This window comes from Triplophysa dalaica, chromosome 25 (assembly GCF_015846415.1).
Source record: "Triplophysa dalaica isolate WHDGS20190420 chromosome 25, ASM1584641v1, whole genome shotgun sequence".
Lineage (NCBI taxonomy): Eukaryota > Metazoa > Chordata > Actinopteri > Cypriniformes > Nemacheilidae > Triplophysa > Triplophysa dalaica.
Window position 1 is genome coordinate 6835184 of NC_079566.1, and position 22584 is coordinate 6857767.

At 38.3% G+C, this 22584-nt stretch overlaps 2 protein-coding genes across 3 annotated transcripts; one reads left to right on the plus strand and one right to left on the minus strand.

Moving 5' to 3' along the window:
* Positions 1–349: 349 nt before the first annotated feature.
* anp32e (acidic (leucine-rich) nuclear phosphoprotein 32 family, member E) lies at positions 350–6962 on the plus strand. 2 transcript variants are annotated; one of them, XM_056741843.1, is made up of 7 exons: positions 350–548; positions 3779–3928; positions 4272–4394; positions 4602–4764; positions 4847–5001; positions 5087–5156; positions 5243–6962. In XM_056741843.1, the coding sequence occupies exons 1-7, from the start codon at positions 495–497 to the stop codon at positions 5323–5325; spliced, it is 798 nt and encodes a 265-aa protein (XP_056597821.1). In that variant the 5' UTR covers positions 350–494; the 3' UTR covers positions 5326–6962. The 2 variants fall into 2 exon arrangements, with proteins under 2 accessions (XP_056597821.1, XP_056597822.1); XM_056741844.1 differs by lacking the exon at positions 350–548 and adding an exon at positions 638–1274.
* Positions 6963–13526: 6564 nt separating this feature from the next.
* On the minus strand, positions 13527–21424 carry plekho1a (pleckstrin homology domain containing, family O member 1a). The gene is made up of 6 exons (XM_056741547.1): positions 21182–21424; positions 20622–20768; positions 16721–16861; positions 16373–16477; positions 15138–15239; positions 13527–15034 (listed from the first exon to the last, which is right to left on the minus strand). Exons 1-6 carry the CDS (start codon positions 21206–21208, stop codon positions 13949–13951), a joined length of 1608 nt encoding a protein of 535 aa, XP_056597525.1. The 5' UTR covers positions 21209–21424; the 3' UTR covers positions 13527–13948.
* Positions 21425–22584: the final 1160 nt, after the last annotated feature.

A 22584-nucleotide genomic window follows, 5' to 3' on the forward strand; every position in this document is an offset into this window, starting at 1 on the left:
TAGATAAATAATAATAAATGATTGGAGAAAAAAAGATATATTTTTTGTTTATTTATTTTGTTCAAATTGTGCTTTTTAACCATGCCTCCAAATTTATTTTAAGTGATTAGAGTATTAAAAGACTCCAAAGTAAAAGAAGAGGCGGATTTACAGTTTAAAAGCTTTCATACTGACGTTTTCACCGACCCATCTAAAATCTCCTGCGCGCGTATTTCCAGCCAATCACGTTACTCTACCTAGACCGATTATGTTGATAAGCGTGATCAATTTGAATGGCAGATCGGTCTACCGCTCAGGCGTTCAAAAATAAACGCAGACCAATCGGCGCGCGGTGTGGGCGGGATCTCAAAAAGGGGGTTGGGTGCGAGGTATCATGGAGGATCAGTTAGAGAACGGCAGCCATTGAAGAAAGCCGAGCCGTTGGTCCGCGCTCTGGAGTTTCTGATTCTTTTTTTCTTTAAACAGTCAAGCCCAGTGCAACCAATACCAACAAAATGGAGATGAAGAAGAGGATCAGTTTAGAGCTGAGGAACAAAAGTCCAGCGCAGGTGAGATCTTTGAGCTTTATTTATTTATTTTTCTCCGAACCGCGAAAAGATGTTAGTTACCTGTCTATCCTGCACACTCGAAAGAGTCGCTCGCTAGACTCCGGGGCTGTAAGACCACATGTGTACATCAAGGGAAGCGAATACGACATTTTCAGACACACTCCGAAGCATCACAGAAAAGAAAATTGATATGTAGAAGATGGACTAGACCTCTGAAGTCAATCTAATGTCTGATAGCGCCTAAAGCTCGTGAACGTTATGGTTACACTCCGCCGCCACAGTTGTCGTTGTGGGCGTCCCAAACACCACCTCAAAATAACGTGCTTTATATTTTTTCTGACGAATATGCAATTAAGTGTAACGAAACAAATTATATTACTCAACAAGTGACGTTCAATTGCGTTAAAACTCTATGGTCCTGCCGAGAAACTACACAAAAATCGCGTTTAGCTGCTAACTTTAACAGTGAAAATATAAGCAAAACGTTTTTTTCGTAAATAAAATGAACTCAGCCCGACCGAGCACGTAAATAAAATGTCGAGCATAGCATATAACGTTAGCGCGAATCTGCTGATGTAAAAAAGTTAATTGTAGGCAAGCTTCGCGGACGCGTACCTCGGCTCACTCTAACCTAGTAAAACCAGCAGTTTCGTCTTCCAAAGGCGGACATCTTATCTCCAGCCCCGACATTAGACATCGAGTTGGCACTTGCCCTCGGTCTTCCTCGTAAGACCCCCAAAGCCATAATATTCAGGAGTGTGACACCGCATATCGAGCGAATCAATGTTATGAGCAAAGCACCGCGTATTGTACAACAACGTTCTGTTCAACGACGTTCATGGCTTCTGCAGCGCCTCGCTGCGTGTGTATGTGTGTGTGGTGAGGATCGTGGCGCGCGTGATCCTGCTCGTGTTGACGGGCGGGGAGTGGAAGTCATTTTGTTGCATCAGTTGTATAGACGCAAATGACGGTGTTTTTGGCTTCGGGTGTGTTTTTGTTGTTCGGAGTGAAATATATATACGTGTTATGTGCGAGGAGAAGTTAAATCGTCCCTCGACTGAGTCAGTTCGACAAACAAGTTGCTATTTTCTGCCTCGCTTATATTTATATCGGTGTAACTATGTAACATACACTACGATTTTTTATATGGCTAGTGTTAAACAATATACAGTCGATGTGGCGCTTATGTGATATCCACCGTTTTATTAATTGAAGGAATGTGGCAGATGGTGAAGGGGCGAGCACCCCCCCCCCCCCCCCCCACCGATTTTAGTGGATTATTGTTGACTTGCCTGAACAGAAGTATAAAGACACACTTCCTTTGAATGAGCAGAGGATCTTTACACGAGCACGAGTTAATGCTCTGGAAGCATGAGTGTATTCACGATACATGGCTTTTAACTCGGGCCTTTGTTCGATCAACTGAGCAAGAACGATAGTGTTTAGCAGAACACCCGCGTGAAACGCTGTAATTCAGCCCAAATCCTGAGTGATGTAAAAGTATTAACAAGACTCCATAACACCCATTCCTAGTGCACGAGCAATTTTTAAATATGTGCTTGTATGAAATGTGGAAGCCGTTTCTTTGTTTTCACTGGCAAAGCAAATGACTGAATATTTAAATGTTCAGCTGGAGTGAATGACTAGGTTGGTGTTTCACATTGTGTTGGAAGACCAGGTCCTGTATTTATCAAGCTTCTGAGAATTACTCGCAAGAACACTGCTAGGAATTTACTTGAGAGTAAAAAAACGTAAAACTCAAATCTGTGCATAGAAGTTAGTTGTAAAGCAGCTCAGTCGGGATTTAAGTGAAGTGTTGGACCTTAAATTTCCGGCTTATGGATGATTCACAACACTTTGCTTTGGCGCAAATGGGGTTTTGGATGACGGCATTGCCATGGACGAATCACTGAATACATTTGATTCTTGGCTTAAAGAAATTTGATAACTTGCTTTTATAATTAAAGCGGCCCTAACACACACGGTTTGATTGACACGGCCATTCTCATATTAATCTTGAGTACCTGTAGACTAGTATTGCATACTTCGTATCTTGGAAGAGTATTTAGTTAGATCACATTTATAAAAGATGTATACAGCTGTACGATATTTCTTCGTAAGCATAGGGCGTGCTGGATGGCATCTTTAGGTGCTGGGACGGCTCCATATATCAGTTTCAAACGATCTCCAAATCCAGCATTATATCCACCGTTTATATTACATTCATCAATTAAATGCTGTGAACAAACAAACACCTGAACTTCACAAACGTATTTTCTCTCTCTCCTGCACACAAGTGAACTGCGCATGCTCGTTCTCCTGCTCTCCTTGCTGACGTGTGCTTTTCAGTTATAATTGTCCAATAAGTAAGAAAAGTTGTTACAAAACAGTTTAATATATTGGTCGGCCAAGGAAATATGTTTTAGTTCCATGAAATGTGAAATTCATTCAAATGTAGTGAAGTACAGAAAAAGTAATACTATTGTACTTGACAAACAAATGAGAAAAAAAAAAATACACTAACCCTTTCTCTCAACACCTAGTGGTCTAGCTTTTGTTGAAACCAGTAACTTTGTATTGGCACCTAATGTATTATGGCTCCTGTATGAACTATCGCTTATTGCTCCTAAACTCTTTGTAAGTCGCTTTGGATAAAAGCGTCTGCTAAATGTCTAAATGTAAATGTAATACTTAAGTACAAATACTCAAGTAAATGTAATTCGTTACTTCCCACCTATGAACTAAATAAACCACCAAATCCGGGTATTAAGCCTATTGTGTACTTTAGAAAGTGCAAACACGACAAATTGGGTTTTACTAATATAATCTTTAATTTTGTCATTAACACCTCTCCCCTTTAAACTTTAAACTGGGAACTCTGTGAACTTTTGACACGTTCGTGAATTTCCACCATCGGTCTGTTACTGTGGGGACATAAACACGCCTCTAAAAATGACGCGGCACAAAACGAAACGTGATTGTTTGCCTAGACATACATTATGTAAACACAGACTTTTATTCTGGAGCAAATTAATCGTTAGACAACCTTAATATTTATTTATTTTTCATAATTTTGCAGTTAAACTAACAGTTTAGTATACATAATTATTTGTTCTTTTTTTGTTTTTACAATCTTGTATGTAAAATGTTAGCAGTTGTAGGTTAGGTTAAGTTGTTTAAGAAATTGTCATTATGTGCATGTCAATGATTTATGTTAATCTCTCCTACAGGTAGCAGAGCTTGTGGTGGATAACTGTCGCTCAAGCGATGGTGAGATTGAAGGCCTGACGGATGAGTTTAAGGAGCTGGAGTTCCTCAGCATGGTCAACGTGGGTCTCACCTCCCTGGCCAAGCTACCCTCACTGCCCAAACTGAGAAAGGTCAGTCAGAAGATCCAACAATACAGTTCAGATGACCAGCTGGAATTTTGCTACCAAAAAATATTGTTTCAAGTTCAAAGTTCAATTTAGAGAGTATTCAGAAATCAGATTTTGAATTCAAATGTTTTTTATAACTTCATTTTCCAATAGGATGAGCCACATTTACAGCGGTTATAAAGTGTTGATAAACAAAAAACAAAGTAATGTAGTTGCATACTCGTTACCCTTGTTATGTAAAGGAGGATGTCATTGTCCATTGTATAGATCTTGATATAGTATTTTCTCAGGATGTTCATTTATTTATATCATTTATAAAGTTTAGGGATTTTTTTTTCTCCTACAGTTGGAGCTAAGTGATAACAACATCTCGGGGGCACTGGAGACGCTAGCAGAGAAATGCCCGAACTTGACGTACCTGAACTTGAGTGGCAACAAGATCAAAGAGCTTAGCACACTGGAGGCTCTGGTAAACCACCCTGACCCTCTCTTGCATTGGTTGTTGTTATCATGTTATATTTATGTTCTATATCAGCTTTTCTGTTAAATATTTAATGTTACGGTTAAATGTTACGGTTATCATAATTCCTGATCTTTCTGCAATTGGATTGCTTTCATTTTTTTTTTATTGTCATATGTGTTGCTTGATATATTACACTTGTTTTTGAACCTTCAGCAAAACCTTAAGAACCTGAAGAGTTTAGACCTGTTCAACTGTGAGATTACAACATTGGAGGATTACAGGGAAAGCATCTTTGAACTGCTGCCTCAGGTCACATACCTGGATGGTTTTGATGCAGAAGACAATGAAGCTCCAGATTCTGAAGCTGATGATGATGGTGAGTAAATAAGTGCATTTTAGTGCGACGTTAATGTGGTTTTAGTTTATTGCAAATTAAGTGTGGTACTTTATTTGCACAGACGATGATGATGGAGAAGAAGGAACTGGTCAGCTCAGGGATTATGAGGACGAGGATGATGATGATGAGGAGGAGGAGGAGGAAGAAGATGAGGATGAAGAAGGATCAGAGGGGGGAGAAGTTGGCCTGGCATATCTAATGAAAGATGACATCCAGGTAATTTAGCTTCTGTGTTTTAAACATTCAGAACCCAAGCTTTTTAGTGCTAGCTGTGTCTTACAAAAGTTTCTGTTTGTAATAGGATGAGGAAGATGATGATGATTATGTAGAAGAGGAAGAGGAGGAAGAAGCATCAGCAGCAGGAGTAGGAGGTAAGCATTTAACACCCCACTTGGGTTATGTTCGATGGAAGTCTTGAGTTGTATCCTTTAAACAGTTGCTTCTCTGTCTCCTGAAGGGGCTGAGGTCAAAGGAGAGAAGAGAAAAAGGGATGCTGAGGATGAAGGTGAAGATGATGATGACGACGAAGATGACGACTAACCCTTAATGTTTGACTCCTTGGAAACAATATCCAAGCTGTAGATCAACCCTGAAAAGACAGTGATCTTGCAGATTGCTTTTCTCTTTGTAAACCATAGATAAATCACTGTAGATGCTAAGTGTTTTCTTTTATAATTACATTATATATTAAACTATATAAAAAGGGGGTTTATTGAAAAGTCATTTTTAGCCATTCCAAGTTTATCCAGAAAACAAATATCAAAATGTCATCGAGGGGTGGGCACAGGAAGATTTGCAGGGTGGGCACAGGTTTTGTGATTGCTTGTACCTTTGGAACTTGAGAAAGCTCTAGGATTTTACAGAGGGTAGACAGCAGCATTTGTGTGTCCAAATCCATAAGGTCAGTTCAGTTTGTGCTACAGGTCCCAGTGACTTTCCCTAAGACCTCTGTGAGGAAGCAGAACATTTCCTGTTCCTCAACTACCTCTCCAGGTCTCTTTCTTAGCCCATCACGAAGCAGCAAGAAAGTCATCTCTGTCCCATTAGATAGGCCAGGCCATCTCCTTTGTTCCTTTATCAACCAATCGCTGCCAAGGATCTTGTCACAGTCTTTATATGGGATGGTCTCCGCTTGATTCAGCTTTTCTTGTAGATCAGGCTTGCCCATGTTGGTAGGCCAGATGGTATGTGGTTTCATGAATTTTAAAAGCTTGATGTATGTAAATGAATTGAGCAAAGAACAGGAGTTGGCAAATGGATTTTTAGTTTTAATCTCAGTTTTTTATTTAAAAAAAAAGTCCATCATGATTTAATGTGACCTGTGAGCGTTTTTTGCCCTCTCCCTCTTTGTTTTTGAGAAATGGCATTGCTAGACATTTTCTCGATGTTCAGGTTTAACAGCTTTGGATTAAATGGCACCCTTAAGTACCTTTATACCCTGTCTTGCTGTGGAAACAGGTTAGTTTCTACATTTTCTTGAGGTGTTTTACTGAGTAATACCTTTTAATCTTATGATGTTCGTATGGCAATATGTATATAGTATCCGTTTCAACAGGTTGCCATTTCTTTTTTATTGAATTATTTGGCCAGTTGTTTTAATACAAAAACACAATTTTTTGAGGGCTTATATACAAGCAAACCACTCGTTTCATTTCCAGAACTTGGTTGTTGTGTGTGCATTGTATGTGGGGTTGTATGTTTAGTTTAGTTCTTTAAAGAGTTTTAGTTTTTTCATTGAATTTCAAGGTTTTGTTTTTATGGGTTGTTTTGTTTAGGGTTTTTTTATGTCACATCTCTAATTTTGCAAGCTCCTTTGTTCGATTGTGAACTCTATTGGAGTTAGTGTTATAAATGAATGAAATGTCCTTTTGGTGATTCAAATAACTCAATGTTCAACTTATGTTTAATAGATGGGCCTTTGTTGGGCAATGTTCTCTGCAATTTGACTATAAAATTATGAACTGAGAGCCATGAGGGCAGCTTTGCAAATTTGCAAAACAGGTGAAGAAGCACTGTTTTTACTATCTCAAGAGATGATGACAGGAATCATTCATTCTGATACAAACAGTGATATTTCAATATATTTTTTTTACATGAAAGCTTTATAAAATCCTTTTGATTAATGCAACCTGGAATACGTGTGATGTGGACAATAAAGGAAAGACCTATGACCATAATTTGTGAAAATGATTGTCTTTTAAAAAAAAAAATGAACATCTGACAGCACAATTCCAACACTGAAAATACGACCCTAACCCTGCATGTCAAATGTGACTTTCATAAGCCTTTGACCTATGACCTAACACAGACCTAAATTATCCTGCCAAACTTTAATTTTATATTGCCATCTATAATGCCTTGTAAACTTGAACCATTTATAAATTGTGAGGAGGGGCGTGGCATTAATTATGAACTTTCCTTCGGCCAATAGAAACGCGTGCAGCACTGACTGGAGGGGAGGAGTCACGATGATTCTTCATTAATTATTAATTTATTTATTTTTGTTTCATTGTGTGTAATTGTTGTTGATAATAAATAAAGCCAATGAAATTTAATTACTACCATAGCATCTTCTGGCTTTAAACTTGTACCACATCTTAAGTTTACCACTATGACTTCAAATTCAGTTGATTTATGTACTATTAAGGACACATTTACACGTGAGAGTGACACATGAAGACATTAATTTGGCTTTCATTTTGCAATAAATAAAAATAAATTAGAATATTTATAAAAACTATAATGTGGCAATAATTAACCACAGGTTCACTCTTTCTAGGAATTAATTGTTTACTATCCTAAAGCAAGTTATTATACCTTTATGCTATTGTCTGCACTCCGTAAGTTGTGTAGTTCGATGAAAATAAATATTACCTTATAAAACACGTTGAATGTAAGGTCGCCCTTAGACCACTAGAGAGAGCTACTTTTCTAGTAACGCTCGACAAAAGCTCCTACAGTCATATTCCATTTTTATGAGGCCCTAGTTTAAGGTTTGACCACATGTTTATAATTATAACACCAGCATTGTCAGAAGGTCTGTGGATAGTGGACAGACAGACAAATGTCTATTCATTGCATCTTTGCATACTGTTTTGCATTGGATATATTTGTTTGCGGTAATGACACACAGAGTAATCACACAAAAAGCATTTCTGACACAACATTTGGAATCTGCAGAGAAATAAATCATGTAGGCTTCACTGTACACAGTCTCAAGCTTACGTGAAACTGGCGACCCATATACACACACAACAAACATACACATATGTTACACAGCCTAAAGCACATTTATTTAAAAAATATCTAACGTTGATTTCATTATTTAATTGGGCTGTCAAATGCATAAAAAATAATTCAAGAAGATATCGCAAAGTGATGAGGTCATGTGACAAGCATGAGTAGGGTCAAACTGCACAAAAGAATACAGAATAGAGCAGGTTACATTGTTGTCAATACGCAGCTGTTCCTGCTTGGTAAGCGAAGTGGGAAATTACATGGGAATCATGTTTACGTAACTAAATCGTTTTAATTCTCCCATAAAATATTGCTTTAGCTCCGATAAAATGATATCTGACTACAGGCATAACTGTAAAAAACAGATGTGAAGGTATTTTATTTACAACTGTAAATCCCTTAGCAAACCAGCAGCTGTACACTGCGATTTTTATTTATTTATTTAACCTTGGAACAATCAATCTTTCTGTAATCAAAGGGTTGAAGTCATTTCCATTGAGTTAGCAAACTGTCACCAATCTGCATTGTAATTAGACAAACCGAGGTCATAGACATCATTACAGCAAAAGTGGTGGAGCCTATAATGTGACAACAGGAAGCAGTTATTAACAGCACATGATTATAATTTAGGGTCATTGTTCATTTTACAAAGCTATAATCATCTGTACAATCCACTGCATGAATGAAACATGGGATCACTAGCTGTTTTGAACACTTGGGGTTCAAGTGATGAAAAGGACAGAAGAACAGCCTGCAATTACAGGTTTACACTGGTAAGTGTGGGGAGAAGCAACAAAAGGATGTTTGAAGGGATGTACAATATTAATTTGTGCTTCAGATTTGAATGTATTATTTCAGTGATGCCAAAAAACGCAACACAGTTCAACCAAAAATTAAAATTCGGTCATCATTTACTTATCCTCTTGTAATTGCAAAGCATGACTCTTTCCACAGAACACACAAAAAAAGATATTTGGTAGAATTGTTGTTAACTGCCACCCATTGACCTGTCTTCGATTTTGCATCCATAACGCTGAATGGGTGTCGCTGCTGTTCGGTTACCAGCTTTCTTCAAAATATCTTGTTTTGTGTTTGCAATAGAGATAAAGTCAAACCGGTTTGAAGTGACAAGAATGATGACAGAATTTTCATTTTTTTTCCTTTAAAGTATATTTTATTTTAAGATCACCAAAAGATTGTGTGAGACCTCATGTCCAAGTGTTTACGTTTTCCTCAGTGACTCATAAATATGCAAACCCTGACGCATCTCTAAAAGCTCTCTGTTGTCATGTTATTTTTATAAGTCGCCATGTGCAGGATGCGCTGGTCCGAATGAAATGACACATTAGGTTTTGGCCTTTACGCTCCCAGAGCACTATAGCGTACTTGTTTTATCATGCGGGATTAGTAAAACGCTGTGTATTTTTAGCACCGTTCCTAGCATTTCCACAAGAAACCTCTCAAAAGAAGGAAGCAATATGTTTGGAACTGCAAATAAAGACAATATCCTTGAGCTTTGTTTTTTGGCAGATAAGATATTACCCAAATGATGTCATTGGTAAATTACTTAATGGGGCATGGCTTGTGACAGTCATATCTTTTTAATCAATGTTGTGTTAGCAATATTCTTGTTACGTGACCTTTATCTTTCTGTTGCCCTTTCTTTCTCATATGCAAGTTAGAATAGTCTTGGAAAAGATGATAATGCTTTTAAATAATTGATATAGGTATCTAACATTTTATCACTTTGGCAAACGTTGCATGTTCATATGAAATGTATTGTCTAATGTATTCATACCTAAAAATCCAAATCTATACAAACATCCACAGATCTTGCGCATCATAATTTCACATGTAAATAAAGTGAATTAGCATAATTGATTAATGCACCATTAAATAAATGCACTTTACCTATAAACCATATGAACCCCCAGCTGTGCTATACAGTGTCAGATCTATTTCTGAATATAGGTCACGTTCAACAGCCGTACGCTCTAAGCCTTTTCCTCAGAAGAAATACAATTTATGCGTAAGCAAGGCTATACCATTTAGCTCCAGGGCTCAAACCCAGTAATGCCGTCTATGGGATGTCTCTATTAATCTATTTGAATCAGTGGATGTTCACCAAAACCAGATGCTGCAAGGCTGATGATTCACAAGCAACACCCCACCCCCATTCGCACGCTCGTACATACAAGCTTCCCCTGGCCCAGATGAATCAGGTGTATAGCTGATACATCCACTCGACTGCCTGCTCTTCTGAGTTTTCCGAGGTTAATAAGTGCCCTGATTTGTGTCTGGCTGGCTAATGAGATTCAAATCCTAACCCCACACATATTTCTAACCTTACTGAGACTGATCAGCCTGTCCGGCACAAATTCGGGCACCTTCCATACGTCTGCTTTTACTGTATAGAGTTACTTATAAGTACAAAAACTGCATATTTGTGTCTATGTCACGCATCATTTAAATCCCCTGCACCTTATCTAAAGTCCTGCTGCATCACATTTTTGATGTACACGTTTCATTACAAGATTCCTTTCTAAAAACATTTGATAAAATGCAGTACTGAACCTCAGAGGCCCCAGAGCTTATTAAAACGGTGAGAGTTGAGAAATGAAAGGACAGAGGGATGTACTCATTTATTTTGGGCAGCAGAATCGCTTCAAAAAACTGTGTGGACCTTCTAAACAGACTCGTTCTTGTTGTTGTGTTAAAGGGATAGTTAACCCATAAGTGAAAATCCGGTCATCATTTACTCACCCTCATGTCATTTCAAACGTGTATGACTTTCTTTCTTTTGCATAACACTATAGAAGATATTTTTTAAGAATGTTGGTAAGCAATAAAATGGTGACACCCATTGACTTATTTGTGGTTTTGTGTCTATTCAATAAAAGTTAATGGGTGCTACTACTGTATTGTTTGGTTAAAGGGGTGCTGCAACGATGTGTCATGCATTCTGACTTTGTACAATGTTAAACGTGCTGTCTTCTCATGCTTAACTTGATAAACTTGTCAAAAAACGAGTTGGGCGTATTACGTAGTATTTCTGTGCTCAATACACTCCCGCAGCGATCGTACAGGTTTTGGAATGTTTTTTTCAAGCATATAAAACTGTTTTGTAACAATTTTTCTTAGACCCTTATTGGACAATTCTACCGGAAAAGCACATGGCCCGTCTACGCGGCAGCATGGAGAGCAGGAGAAGGAGCATGCGCAGATGTCACTTTTACTTGTGTGCAGGTGAGAGAGAGAGAGAGCATAAGTTCAGGTGATAGTTTGTTCACTGCATTTGTGTGATGAATGTTATATAAACGCTGTATTTGGAGATCATTTGAAACTGATTTATGGAGCCGTCCCAACGCTAAAAGATGCCGGACATGAACCGCATGCGGTGAGTGAAACTGATGTCTGTGTTTTGTTGACGATGTGCTTTAGTTCAGCCTACCCCTCCCCCCTGCACATGCCGTATGATTTCAGAAGCAATCGTACAGCTGTATATATCTTTTATAAATGTGATCAAACTAAATACTCTTCGGAGATACGACGTATGCAATACTACTCTATGGGTTACTCAAGATTAATATGAGATTGGCAGAAACCCCCGTGTGTTAGGCCACTTTAACAACATTCTTTAAAATATCTTCTTTTGTGTTCTACAGAAGAGTCATACAGGTTATTAACCACATGAGGGTAAATGAACAATGACACAATTTTGATTTTGGGGTGAACGATATCCCTTTTATAGTATTGTACATAGTGTTTATACATATTCCAAGTTAAGTTACAGACCTGGTGGTTATTTAAATATCAGCCGCTCTGTAGAACAACATATTGTTTCACAAAGATCATGCCATCGTTTGCATTTGGTTTTGCCAAAGATCCTGTTGATAAGATGTTGAAGCTCGACACAATGAAGTGGATTCATGATGACCTGAAACTGGGCTAACAGGATGACTCAATGTTGTATTTTAGCCTCTGTGATGTTTTACACAAGCACACTATATATACTAACATAAACAGTGTGGACAGGCTGCTACTCAGACGGAATACATCTGAATGATTGAATAAATCACTAAACACGTGAGGTATAAGTTTTAAATTATATTATGTACTACCCTTATGATTACTTACAATGGTTTTCGTCTAGTATGGTATTGGTAGAATAAATAAGGTTAAATAAAGTTTATTTTTATGTCCATAACAAATATGTTAATGAGAGTGTGCAATACATAAAACATAATCTGTGTACATTATCATACAGTTAGTCACCTTAGTATACATCTGGGCTGGCATGTGCGTGTGTGCCTTGCCTTGATGTTATGAACCGCAAGTCGACATTTCCGCCACATCAGCGAGACCTCACTTGGCCTCTAACCAAAATAAATTAGCTGTATGTTTAGCGTTTCCATGTTAATCTTGCATGCTGAAGTCAAGCCTGCTTTGGAAATACGTGGCCTACATAACAGTCATAATTAATTTAGTAGTCGATGATTATGCTCATTTTGTCATCTAATATGACTAAAAGTTTGGGCTTTTAGAAGTGCCACGATCTAATGGTTTCCTCATAAAATCTTCATTCAGGACGCCAGATTGCACAAAAATGGGCATGCATTGACTACAGGGCCAGTTGTTGACCCTGTTCATCCACCCACCTGAATCAATACCTCATGATTATGCCTGTTATTATGTTCTCATCATTACTATTCCTCCAGTGATCCAAAAGATGTTAATAAGTAGCTTCTTGGAATCACAATTTTTCCATTCAGAAGCATTCTTACATGGAATTCACTACAGTAATTATTCAAGCGTTTTGAAAATAAGAGGTCAATATACTTTGTGAAAATACATGTGAAATATAGAGCGATGCAGTGTATGTGAGTTAGTAGTTACTGGTGGCCAGTAGTCCCTATGTAAATTTGCATTTTTGTAAAATAATATAAAAGGAAATAAAGCATTCAATGAGAGCTCATATGTTCTTTATCATTAATGGGATATTACACTTTCTGTCTTCTGTCTGTCTTATAGTTCTTATTTTGCACTACACTTGCAGATACACAAAATATAGCCTGGTGAAGGGTCACTACTTGAGTAAGAAAATAAATATATTTTTTAACTTTGTGAGGGTTTAGTTACTTTGAGGGAATATAACCTGTATATATCTGCTTATCGATTCTGATTCTTTCGATTTCATAGTTGTATTTCACTTCTCTGCTTTTTCACTGGTCTGCACTATATATATACATAGTCATAAGTTTAGCAACCATGTTTCATTGGATTTATTAAGATTTGTATTACCATAGTTTAACTAAAAATATCATGTTTAAACTGTAGTCACTATAATGTAACTATGGCACATTTGTGCTTTGCTACAAACCATGGTAAAAAATGTTTCATGTTCATAAGGGCTTTTATTGAGATATCATTTCTGAAAATGTGCACACAGGAATTGATAAGATACAAAATAAGTCATATTAATTTTATATCAAGTATCCCTTATCGCAACATTTCGATTCCGATTCCAGAATTGAAAGTGATTTTTGGAAAATTAATGGATAAGATGGAACCACATGCTCTTAGCCCCTCTGCTGATTCTTACCAAAACATTCCCATGTGTTTACTACATTTTTCACCTGATGCGTTTCAGATAAAAATACATACATCAACCGTACACCATTTTTTATTGCTTAGCTGCAAAACCACAATCCAGTGCTTATCAATAGCTATAGAAGTGAAGCAGAACATCATTGGAAGTAGGGTCCTATTTTAACAAGTAAAAATACAATTATTCAGAGTGCAAGAAAGGGTTAAGGTGTCAGAGGAACAACAATTAATATATAAACAAACTGTGAGATTTGGCACAGTGGACAAAACAGCATCTTCCTTGCATTCATTATAAAGCCCCACAAGGCTTTAGTCAGGGTCAGGGGCTTTTGTGCTTGCGGCACTGTGAGGGTGTCTCAAGCGCCTCGGTTTTAATTTGCCCTGCCCGCTGCTGTCTTGCTTGTAGCTCCTTTACTTCTGCCAGTATCTCTCTAGCTTCTCTCCAGGATGAAATGGCTTCTTGCAACAGCCGCTCAGCTGTTTCCCTCCTGCTATCCCAGTCCAACACTTCACTGAGGGTTGAGTCTGTACCTTTAATGTTTTTGACATGGGGCGAGTACGACACCTGGAAAAAAACAGGCTCTGTACACTTCGAATGGGGCGAGTGTGAGCCGGTGGAAATAGGTGAATCTGAACCTGTGATGTGAGTCAGATCGATGCATTTCATTTGGGGTGAACTTGACTCTTTTGAATCAGGTGAGTCGATGCTCTTCGAACGAAAGTTGCTCTTAGATTTCGACGTTTTAAAGCGAGGCGAGTCTTTTGATTTTCCATTAGGTGATTCTTTCCCTTTGGAACCAGGTGAATCTTTACCTCTAACAGGGGACGAGTTTGCTCTGCTGTGGGGTGAGCTATGTGAGCTGGAGACCTTGTAGTGTGGAGAGTCGGACCCCTTGAGATGGCGAAGTCGGGGGGATGCGATCCCTCTCAGATGGGGGTAAGATCCCATTCTGTCCCTATGAGGTTTTTGTTCCTGGATCTCAGCAAGGAGCTCTTGAGTCGTCTGCAACCTCTGGGCGATCAAGTCCTGAAGATGGTCCGTGGGGATTTGGGCTAATGTTTCCTTCTTGGTTGTTTTTCGCTCTCCTCTGGACAGAACGTCATCCATGGAAGCACAGCGGTTGCGGCACAGAGCTAACACATTCTTTTTATTTGGAGGGGTGTGAGACTGGAAGCTATGGGAAAACTCACTTTGACGTGGTAAACTACCAGTGTTCATATTGGCGTCTGTAATGGAGGATGGTGGCCTGAACACATCTGTACCAGCACGTCGGCGGGCAGGAGCAAGCTTATCCAGACTGACCTCATGGTCCTCCATCCACTCATCTTGATCATCATCAAGCATACCAGCATCTTCTTCATTTACCAAGTCTAGTGTCAGCATCCCATCAGAGTTGGTAGATCCCTAAAAACAGCGAATGTACATAACAATTCAATTGTTTGACAAGCACACAGTGTTAAACATGAAAAACAACTGTCCTCAAACTCAACCCAAGAATGCCACCCACCACAGCCATGAGATGACCCCGCGTGGGCAAGCGTCGCCCAAGCGGGATCTTGGCTCGATCGCGTGTGGGGTGCGCCAGAAGACTCTCCTCCTCAATCGTCACCTGCAGAGGAAAAGAAGCAGTAAAGTGTAGCTGTGATTATAATTAAAATATAGAAGAGTCATTTCAGCAGCCATATGTGACCCTGGACAACAAAACCAGTCTTATGGGTCAATTTTTCGAAATTGAATGAATTAATTAATAAGCTTTCTATTGAGTTGTTAGAAAAGGACAATATCAGGCTGAGATACAACCGTTTAAAACTCTGGAATCTGAGAGCGCAAAAAATCTAAATATCGAGAAAATTGCCTTTGAAGTTGCTAATCAGGGGCACTGTGGCAGGTCACCCACTCCCAAAAATAAAGTTTTTATGTATTTAAGGTAGAAAATTTACAAAATATCTTTATGGAAGATGCTTTCCTGTAGCTCAGTGGTAAGAGCAAGGTTGTGGGTTCGATCCCAGGGGATTGCAAATACCTATGTAAAATGTATAGGATAAAGCAATGTAAGTCGCTTTGCGTCTGCCAAATGCCTATATGTAATGTAAATGTAAGTCTTCACTTAATATCCTAATGATTTTGGGCATAATAGAAATATCGATAATTTTAACCCACACAATATATTTTTGTCTTGTACTAAAAATGTTCCTGTGCTACTTAAGGTTTTGTGATCCAGGGTCACATATATGGATTTAGATTTTCACAACACATAGGGCCTATAAGACATGAAGAACAATGTGTGTTAGTGCAGTATGTGTTAATTAATCTCACTCTCAGCAGTTTTCTTTAGCAGATGTTAGTGTGAAAATGAATTTGCAGATTTATAAATAGCACGTGCTATACATTTGTGGTTAAATTAGCCGTTTTGTGAAATGCAGTTTTACAAATAGGATTTTTATTTAATGTACATTGAAATGTAAAATGTGTTATCGTCAAGGCTTAAACCAGAAACCCCTATTTCAATTATTGCAGCTTATATAAAGCCTGATAACAATACTCATGTTTTTCAATCCATAATACAAAGTGGTGACAGTTTATATGTTTAATTTTTAATTCTCTAACCGAATGTCTGAGTAGTTTTAGTATTCTATAAAATGGTGCAAAGGATGGAAATAAAACAGAAATATCTATAGTTATAAAACCGGACAATAAATGAGGGGATAGTGTGTGCAGAACAGATGACATGTCTGTGCTTACCTCATCCAGAACCCGGTTCTTAGCTCTTGTAATAGCTGTATTTAAAACATTGATCCAAGATTCCTTTTCTTCCGGACTCACTGCCAGAAACACAAGATTTGGACTCTAATGAAAGAAAAGGTGTTATAATGTTAACAATCAGAACTACACCAGCTATACTGACAAGCAAATAATAGCTAAATCTGATAAATGAACATTTTTGCTATTGTCAAATTAAGTGAATGCAGGAAAAACGATTTGTAGATACAGAAGTGCCTGATTTTTAAAAGATGACCTCAATATGCACAAACTAAAATCAAAATGATGCCGCTAAGCTATTTTTCCAACATTATAGTAATTTGTCCTCACCTTGTTCCCAGGTTGAGCGCTACGAAAGAGTGTAAATTTACTGTGGTTCTTCTTGCTGTGGCTCTTGGCCTTTTTCAGTTCCTCCGAGTGCTCATATTTAGCCAGGTCAAATACTTCGTGTGTCTTTCCATTATTCTTCATCTAGACAAAAAAAGAGCAGAATCAGAACAAAGACCGACCATCACTAGGCAGTAGTTTCTGACTATAAAATTGACTTTTTAATAGGTAGGCCAATAATTAAGTAATGTGTTTTTTTTATTCTGTGAACTACAAACTATTCTAAATATTCTATTTGCATTTGCAGAAAATGAAAACTTGAGAAACGGGTCAAAAGAACAGTAGTATCTTTTCAAACCTCAAATACCGCAAAGAAAACAAGTTCACACTCACTTTTAAGCAAACAGTAACGTTTGTAAATGTATTTAGGGAAAGAAATAAAAGTGATAACCTTGATTTTTGATGTGTCTTATCACCCTGTCAGTCCTTCACATTGCTGTTGGATGACTTTATGGCACTCCTGTGGTTTGATTTAGTTAAAAAATCAACAGACACTGGACTGGAATGGCCACAATACATCTAGAAATGCTGCTTAAATGAAAATTTGGAACAATCTCACTTCCCGTGGCTGTATTCTTCGCCATTTAAAATTGGTCAAATGTTTTATGGCTAATTAAATCATTAGTTTAGAGAAATATTGTAGGATTTAAGTATTGTGAGTTGTGTTTTTTTGCAATAACAAATCAAGACAGATGTTATGAACGGTTTTAGTTAGATCAGCCCCTCCTCCATCTATTCAGCCAGTGACCCATCTGTGCAAAAAGCCATATTTTAATACAGGTCAGTCCTCATTATAGCTAAATGTGGGGGTAAATTTCACCGAATCTGAGAAATAAAACCCAATGGGATTTCAATTCCCAGAGGGTTCCCAAGGGTTTCTGTAGATACAAACAGAAAAGTCAGACGCAAGTGCTATTAGCATGAACTAATATGTGATGTGAAAAACAAGCAGTCACGCAAAAAAAATCAGTGTCAGTGATTTTGAGATTAAAGTAAAGATCAAAGTTATCTGTGATCACCGACCAAACAGCGATCTTAAAGAAGCCTGTACATAGTATCCAAGTGAATAATCTAAAAAAGGACTCCATAATATCACATTCTGGTTTATAAGCTTTGATGATTTTCCAAACAAAATCAAAATCTCCTAAATCCCATATGGCCAAAGGTATTCTGCGTAACCTCACACCTCCAGCTGGTCTCCAGAGGGTCACACATTTAAATGTGAGTGAGTGCACACTCGCAGAAAGAGCATACTGGTGACGCTAATATGGGGCAAAAGACCCCTGGAGGAAAGAGCCCGGCCTCTCTTCACCACATCAATATTTCACTCCCCCACTGTTGGCACAGCACGTTCCCGACAGGGGGCCATCCTGATCTCTGGATTAACCGCCTCCAAAAATAACTCGCTAACACAGCATCTTCATTCTGAGGTATCTCCATCCACAACAAGCCGGGAGGCCTTTATAAAGACTGCTCCTATAAATATTACATTTACCTGATGTGTTTCCTAAAACGCCAGTAGATTTTTAAAAGCAAAGCTGAGAGAAAAGTGAAACTGTGATATACTGAGGTCAAACTAATTTCCACACATAAACACTAAGTGATCGTATAAATCATTTTATTTGTTTTAATCCTATTTAAGTCCCCCATCAAAGCGAATTTTGCCAAAACCAGCAAAACCAGTTGAGACCCACAGCGCTACAGCATCAATTATTCACACCAGATATATAGAGAGAGCCTGAACAGTGGCACTTTGAACACAGTTATAGAAGCTCAGCTGTGTGCATGTATAAACATCAAATGATTCAGTTGGGACTCAGAAAGAATTATAGCATTTATAACTAGTGCTGAATCAGACGTGCCGCACTATGCGATACGGGTGAGATCAATTGAAAAGTTATGTCAGGTGACATCATACTGGCGAGAACAGGGCTACCTTGAACTTAAAGTCAACTGTAGTAGCGCACACCACTGTCAGAACTACGACAGCCTTGACAGACTATACAGAGCCGGAGGCAGTGATCACCAGAGGACTGTCCTATAGCTAACACACAAACTGATGCAACCTGCTGACACTGTTTTCACATCCTATAAACGGAACACCTGCCTGATGTGATCTGTTTTAAAGCGATAGTTCACCCAAAAATGAAAATTCTGTCATCATTTACTCTCCGTCTTGTCATTTCAAACCTTAAGACTGTCTGTCATCCGCAGAACACAAAAGAAGATATTTTTAAGAAAGCTATTGTATGGACACAAAACCAATGCAAGAGAATGGGGTCCAGTTAACAACATTCTTCAAATATCTTCTTTTGTGTTCTGCAGGAGAAAGGAAGCCGTATAGGTTTGAAATTACAAAAGTGTGAGTAATTGACGACAGAATTTTTATTTTTGGGTGAACTATCGCTTTTAATGGTATGATGTCACGCCTTTGCATTCAGAGCCCTGAACATCCTCTTGGACATGTATGGGTGCGGCTGAACCTTTGGTCTCTGAATGCAAGTTATAACATGGCTGTTCTAAAAGACCCCTGGATAGACTTTTTTCATAACTTTGGATACACTATTCAGGGAAAAATCACTGTATCACTGAGGTACCCAAGGTACAGATTCCAATGGTATATGCTGTTATCTGACAAGATACAAACAAGCTGCTAGACTTCCATGAAAAATTACAACCGTTCCACTGCGTGTGCGTCAGGTAAGCACATGATTCAATTACAAAGTTTTGTTGCCCCAAAAATAAACCAACAATTGGATTTAGAGAGATGCTTCATTCTGTATCTCATTACTTGTAATCAGTTTTCAGAATATTTTGGGATTGTTGAAATTATTGTCATCACTTACAAGATATGTATGGTTCTTTGAAATGCTGATCATAACCACTAAGCAGCTTCAATAATAACACTTAAACAAGCTTTCTGTTGTCTGTGCTCGAATGGTGTTTAATTGTCAGTGTTTATATAATATCCTGGAAAATGATTGTCTGGGAATGCTTTGATGATTTTCCAAGATCGTAGCTTTGATATCAAGGGCAGGAATTTTGGCAGACATTCATGGACCAAGAATGACTCATCTGATATTATATGTAACCAAGGTCATGTTTACTTGAATAATTCTTTGCAATCCCCATTTGATTAAAAAAATGATAATGCATTATTTAATTTATAGCTCAGCTCTTAAAGGGATAGTGCAGCCCCAAACTCCAATTTGCCGTTTATTTACTCACCCTCAGACCATCCAAGATGCAGTTGAATTTTTATCTTCAGTAGAATCATAAAGAAGATTGTTTGGTGAATCCACAGCCCTCTCTGATCATAAAAGGTCCACCTGTCTAAGAGTTCCTAAAGCACATAATTCCAAAAAGCGGCTCCTCCCGACATGTTAACGTTTCCACTCGATATTTTCATAAATTTGAACATCATTTTTCATAACATTATACATACTGTGCAGCCTCAACGCTCCCTTTCTGCAGGTGGCGCTAAACGTAGACACTGGTATGCCATCCTCCACCAAACACTACAAGAAGAAGATTGCGGTCGTGTTCAGAGGCTGCAAATTATGGCTAATAGTATTAAAAATGACGTTCAGTTTTATGAAAATATCAAACGATTCGCTTCACGAAACGTCGCCAGGAGCCACTTTTTGGAATTATGTGCTTTAGGAGCTCATACACAGGTGGACCCCATAGACTCCCATTATATGAAGCAGAGAGGGCTGCGGATTTTCCAAACAATCTTCTTTATGGTTCTACTCAAGAAAAAATGTCACCTACATCTCAGATGGGCTGAGGGTGAGAAAACGAAAAATTTGAGTTTTGGGCTGAACTATCCCTTTAAACTCACCTCTTTTTCAAATATGTACAGATGATCCCCTTTCAGCATCACGAAGCGGTTTCGCCACACTTCCCTGAAAATCCCTTTGCCACAGAACCTCCTGATCCAGCCCACTTTATCCGGTTGGGATGACGGCTGGTTGGCATCGTGAAGACCCTTTAGTATGTCAATAACACCCGGTTACAGTTTCACCCCTCTTACATAACAGTCCATAAAGATCTCTCTCACACTGCATCCGATCTCATTCACATCTACACTGCCTGCATATTATATGTATATTTAATTTAAAAATGAACATCCCAAAGTGTTAAACTGTCAGGGTGTGGTCAATTAAACAGGTTAATTGAAATAAAATGCATCACCACGAGCGATCTCTACCCCATTAAATAACGCACGAGAAAGGAGCGGAAGATGCAGAAAGATGCCCAGTTTAGCATAACAAAGGAATCATTTAGGGATGTTGAAATATATATTTAAAACAAATCAATAAAAGAAATGTGCACTACAAATAAATTGCACGTATTTTTAAGACGTGCATATTACATATAGTAATAGAATAAAAATCTCACCCTTTTGACCAGATGGCTTTTCTTCATGCTGGTCCCAGTCTGAGTAATTTCCAGTGTATATTCCGCGCTCTGTCCAGCTTTCTGTACGAAACAGAGATGTTTTATTCGCTTTAATCTTTCTCTTTATACTCAAAGGCTGTGTGGTCCGCGCAGGTGTTCTTGTTAATAGGTTGAACTGCCGTATGTCAGCGCTGGACTGCCTCTGTCTACATTGACGGTTTGCAATACGCGGGCACCGGCTCTCCATTGGCTTGGGTGACTCCCTGAGATGCTGTGGGTTGCATTGAAACACATTTGGGAAGGAGGGGGTTATTCTCGTTTATAGAGCTCGACTGCTCCATCTATTGAACGAGCGCAGCTGTCAACGTGATGTCACGGTGCGCGAGACGCTTTCTCCTTTTCTCATTAACAAATCAGATCAGTTATTCGTTCAGGGAGTTTGTTAAAATGTTAATGATAAACAGGGTGTCTTGATGTTTTTAATAAATTCAATTCAATAAAAGAATAAGTAATAATTTAATTGTGCGCAAATAATCTTCATTATGTAGGCTACTTTAGTACAACACATTATGTGGCTGAAATACTGAGCCATCTACTGCATTCTCTTTTTTTAGCCCATATACAGTAAATTGTGGGTTTGATGGAGTAAAGCTATTAAGTCTTTCAGGCCTGCTAGTTCTCTGGCTGATGGGGGGGATTAATGGATGTGATTATGGTGAGGGGAGTTATAGTGCAACAGCCGGAGCGTATCCAGAGGGTTTAAGCTCTGAAGGTTAAGGTAATGACCTAAGAGGTCAGGGCTAAACTCAGTCCACTTGGTGTATTTTTTTATCCACGAGTCATCTGTCAAGTGATGGAGTTTGTAATGAAGGCTTTGGTCAAAATATAATTGAATGTACATTTTCTTTTCATTTATTTGAAGCATCATAAAATATCGTCATGGTCTCCTTCAGTGTATTTAGTGTAACTGTACAATAGTAAAGAAAAATTAGGTGGAGAAAAGAAAAACATGCACGAACATGCCAAAAGAGTTTCCTACAGTATGCGTTCTATACTGAATAAAGCGATACCTCACCCCAATATTAAAAATGATTCTCACATTCAAGTTGGTACAAATCTGTAAAAAATGTATTTGTTCTGATGAACACAGAGAAAGATATTTGGAAGAATCATAATAACCAAACAGATATTTCCCCCCATTGACTCATGCAGGATTTTTTTATGAACGCACAAGAAGACATTTCGAAGAATGTAGGACAGCAAACATTTCTGGGACACTTTTGACTACCATTGTATTTTTTCCTACTATGGTAGTCAATGGGGGGCAAAATCTGTCTGGTTATAAGAATTCTTACAAATATCTTTCTCTGTGTTCATCAGAACAAAGAAATGTATACAGATTT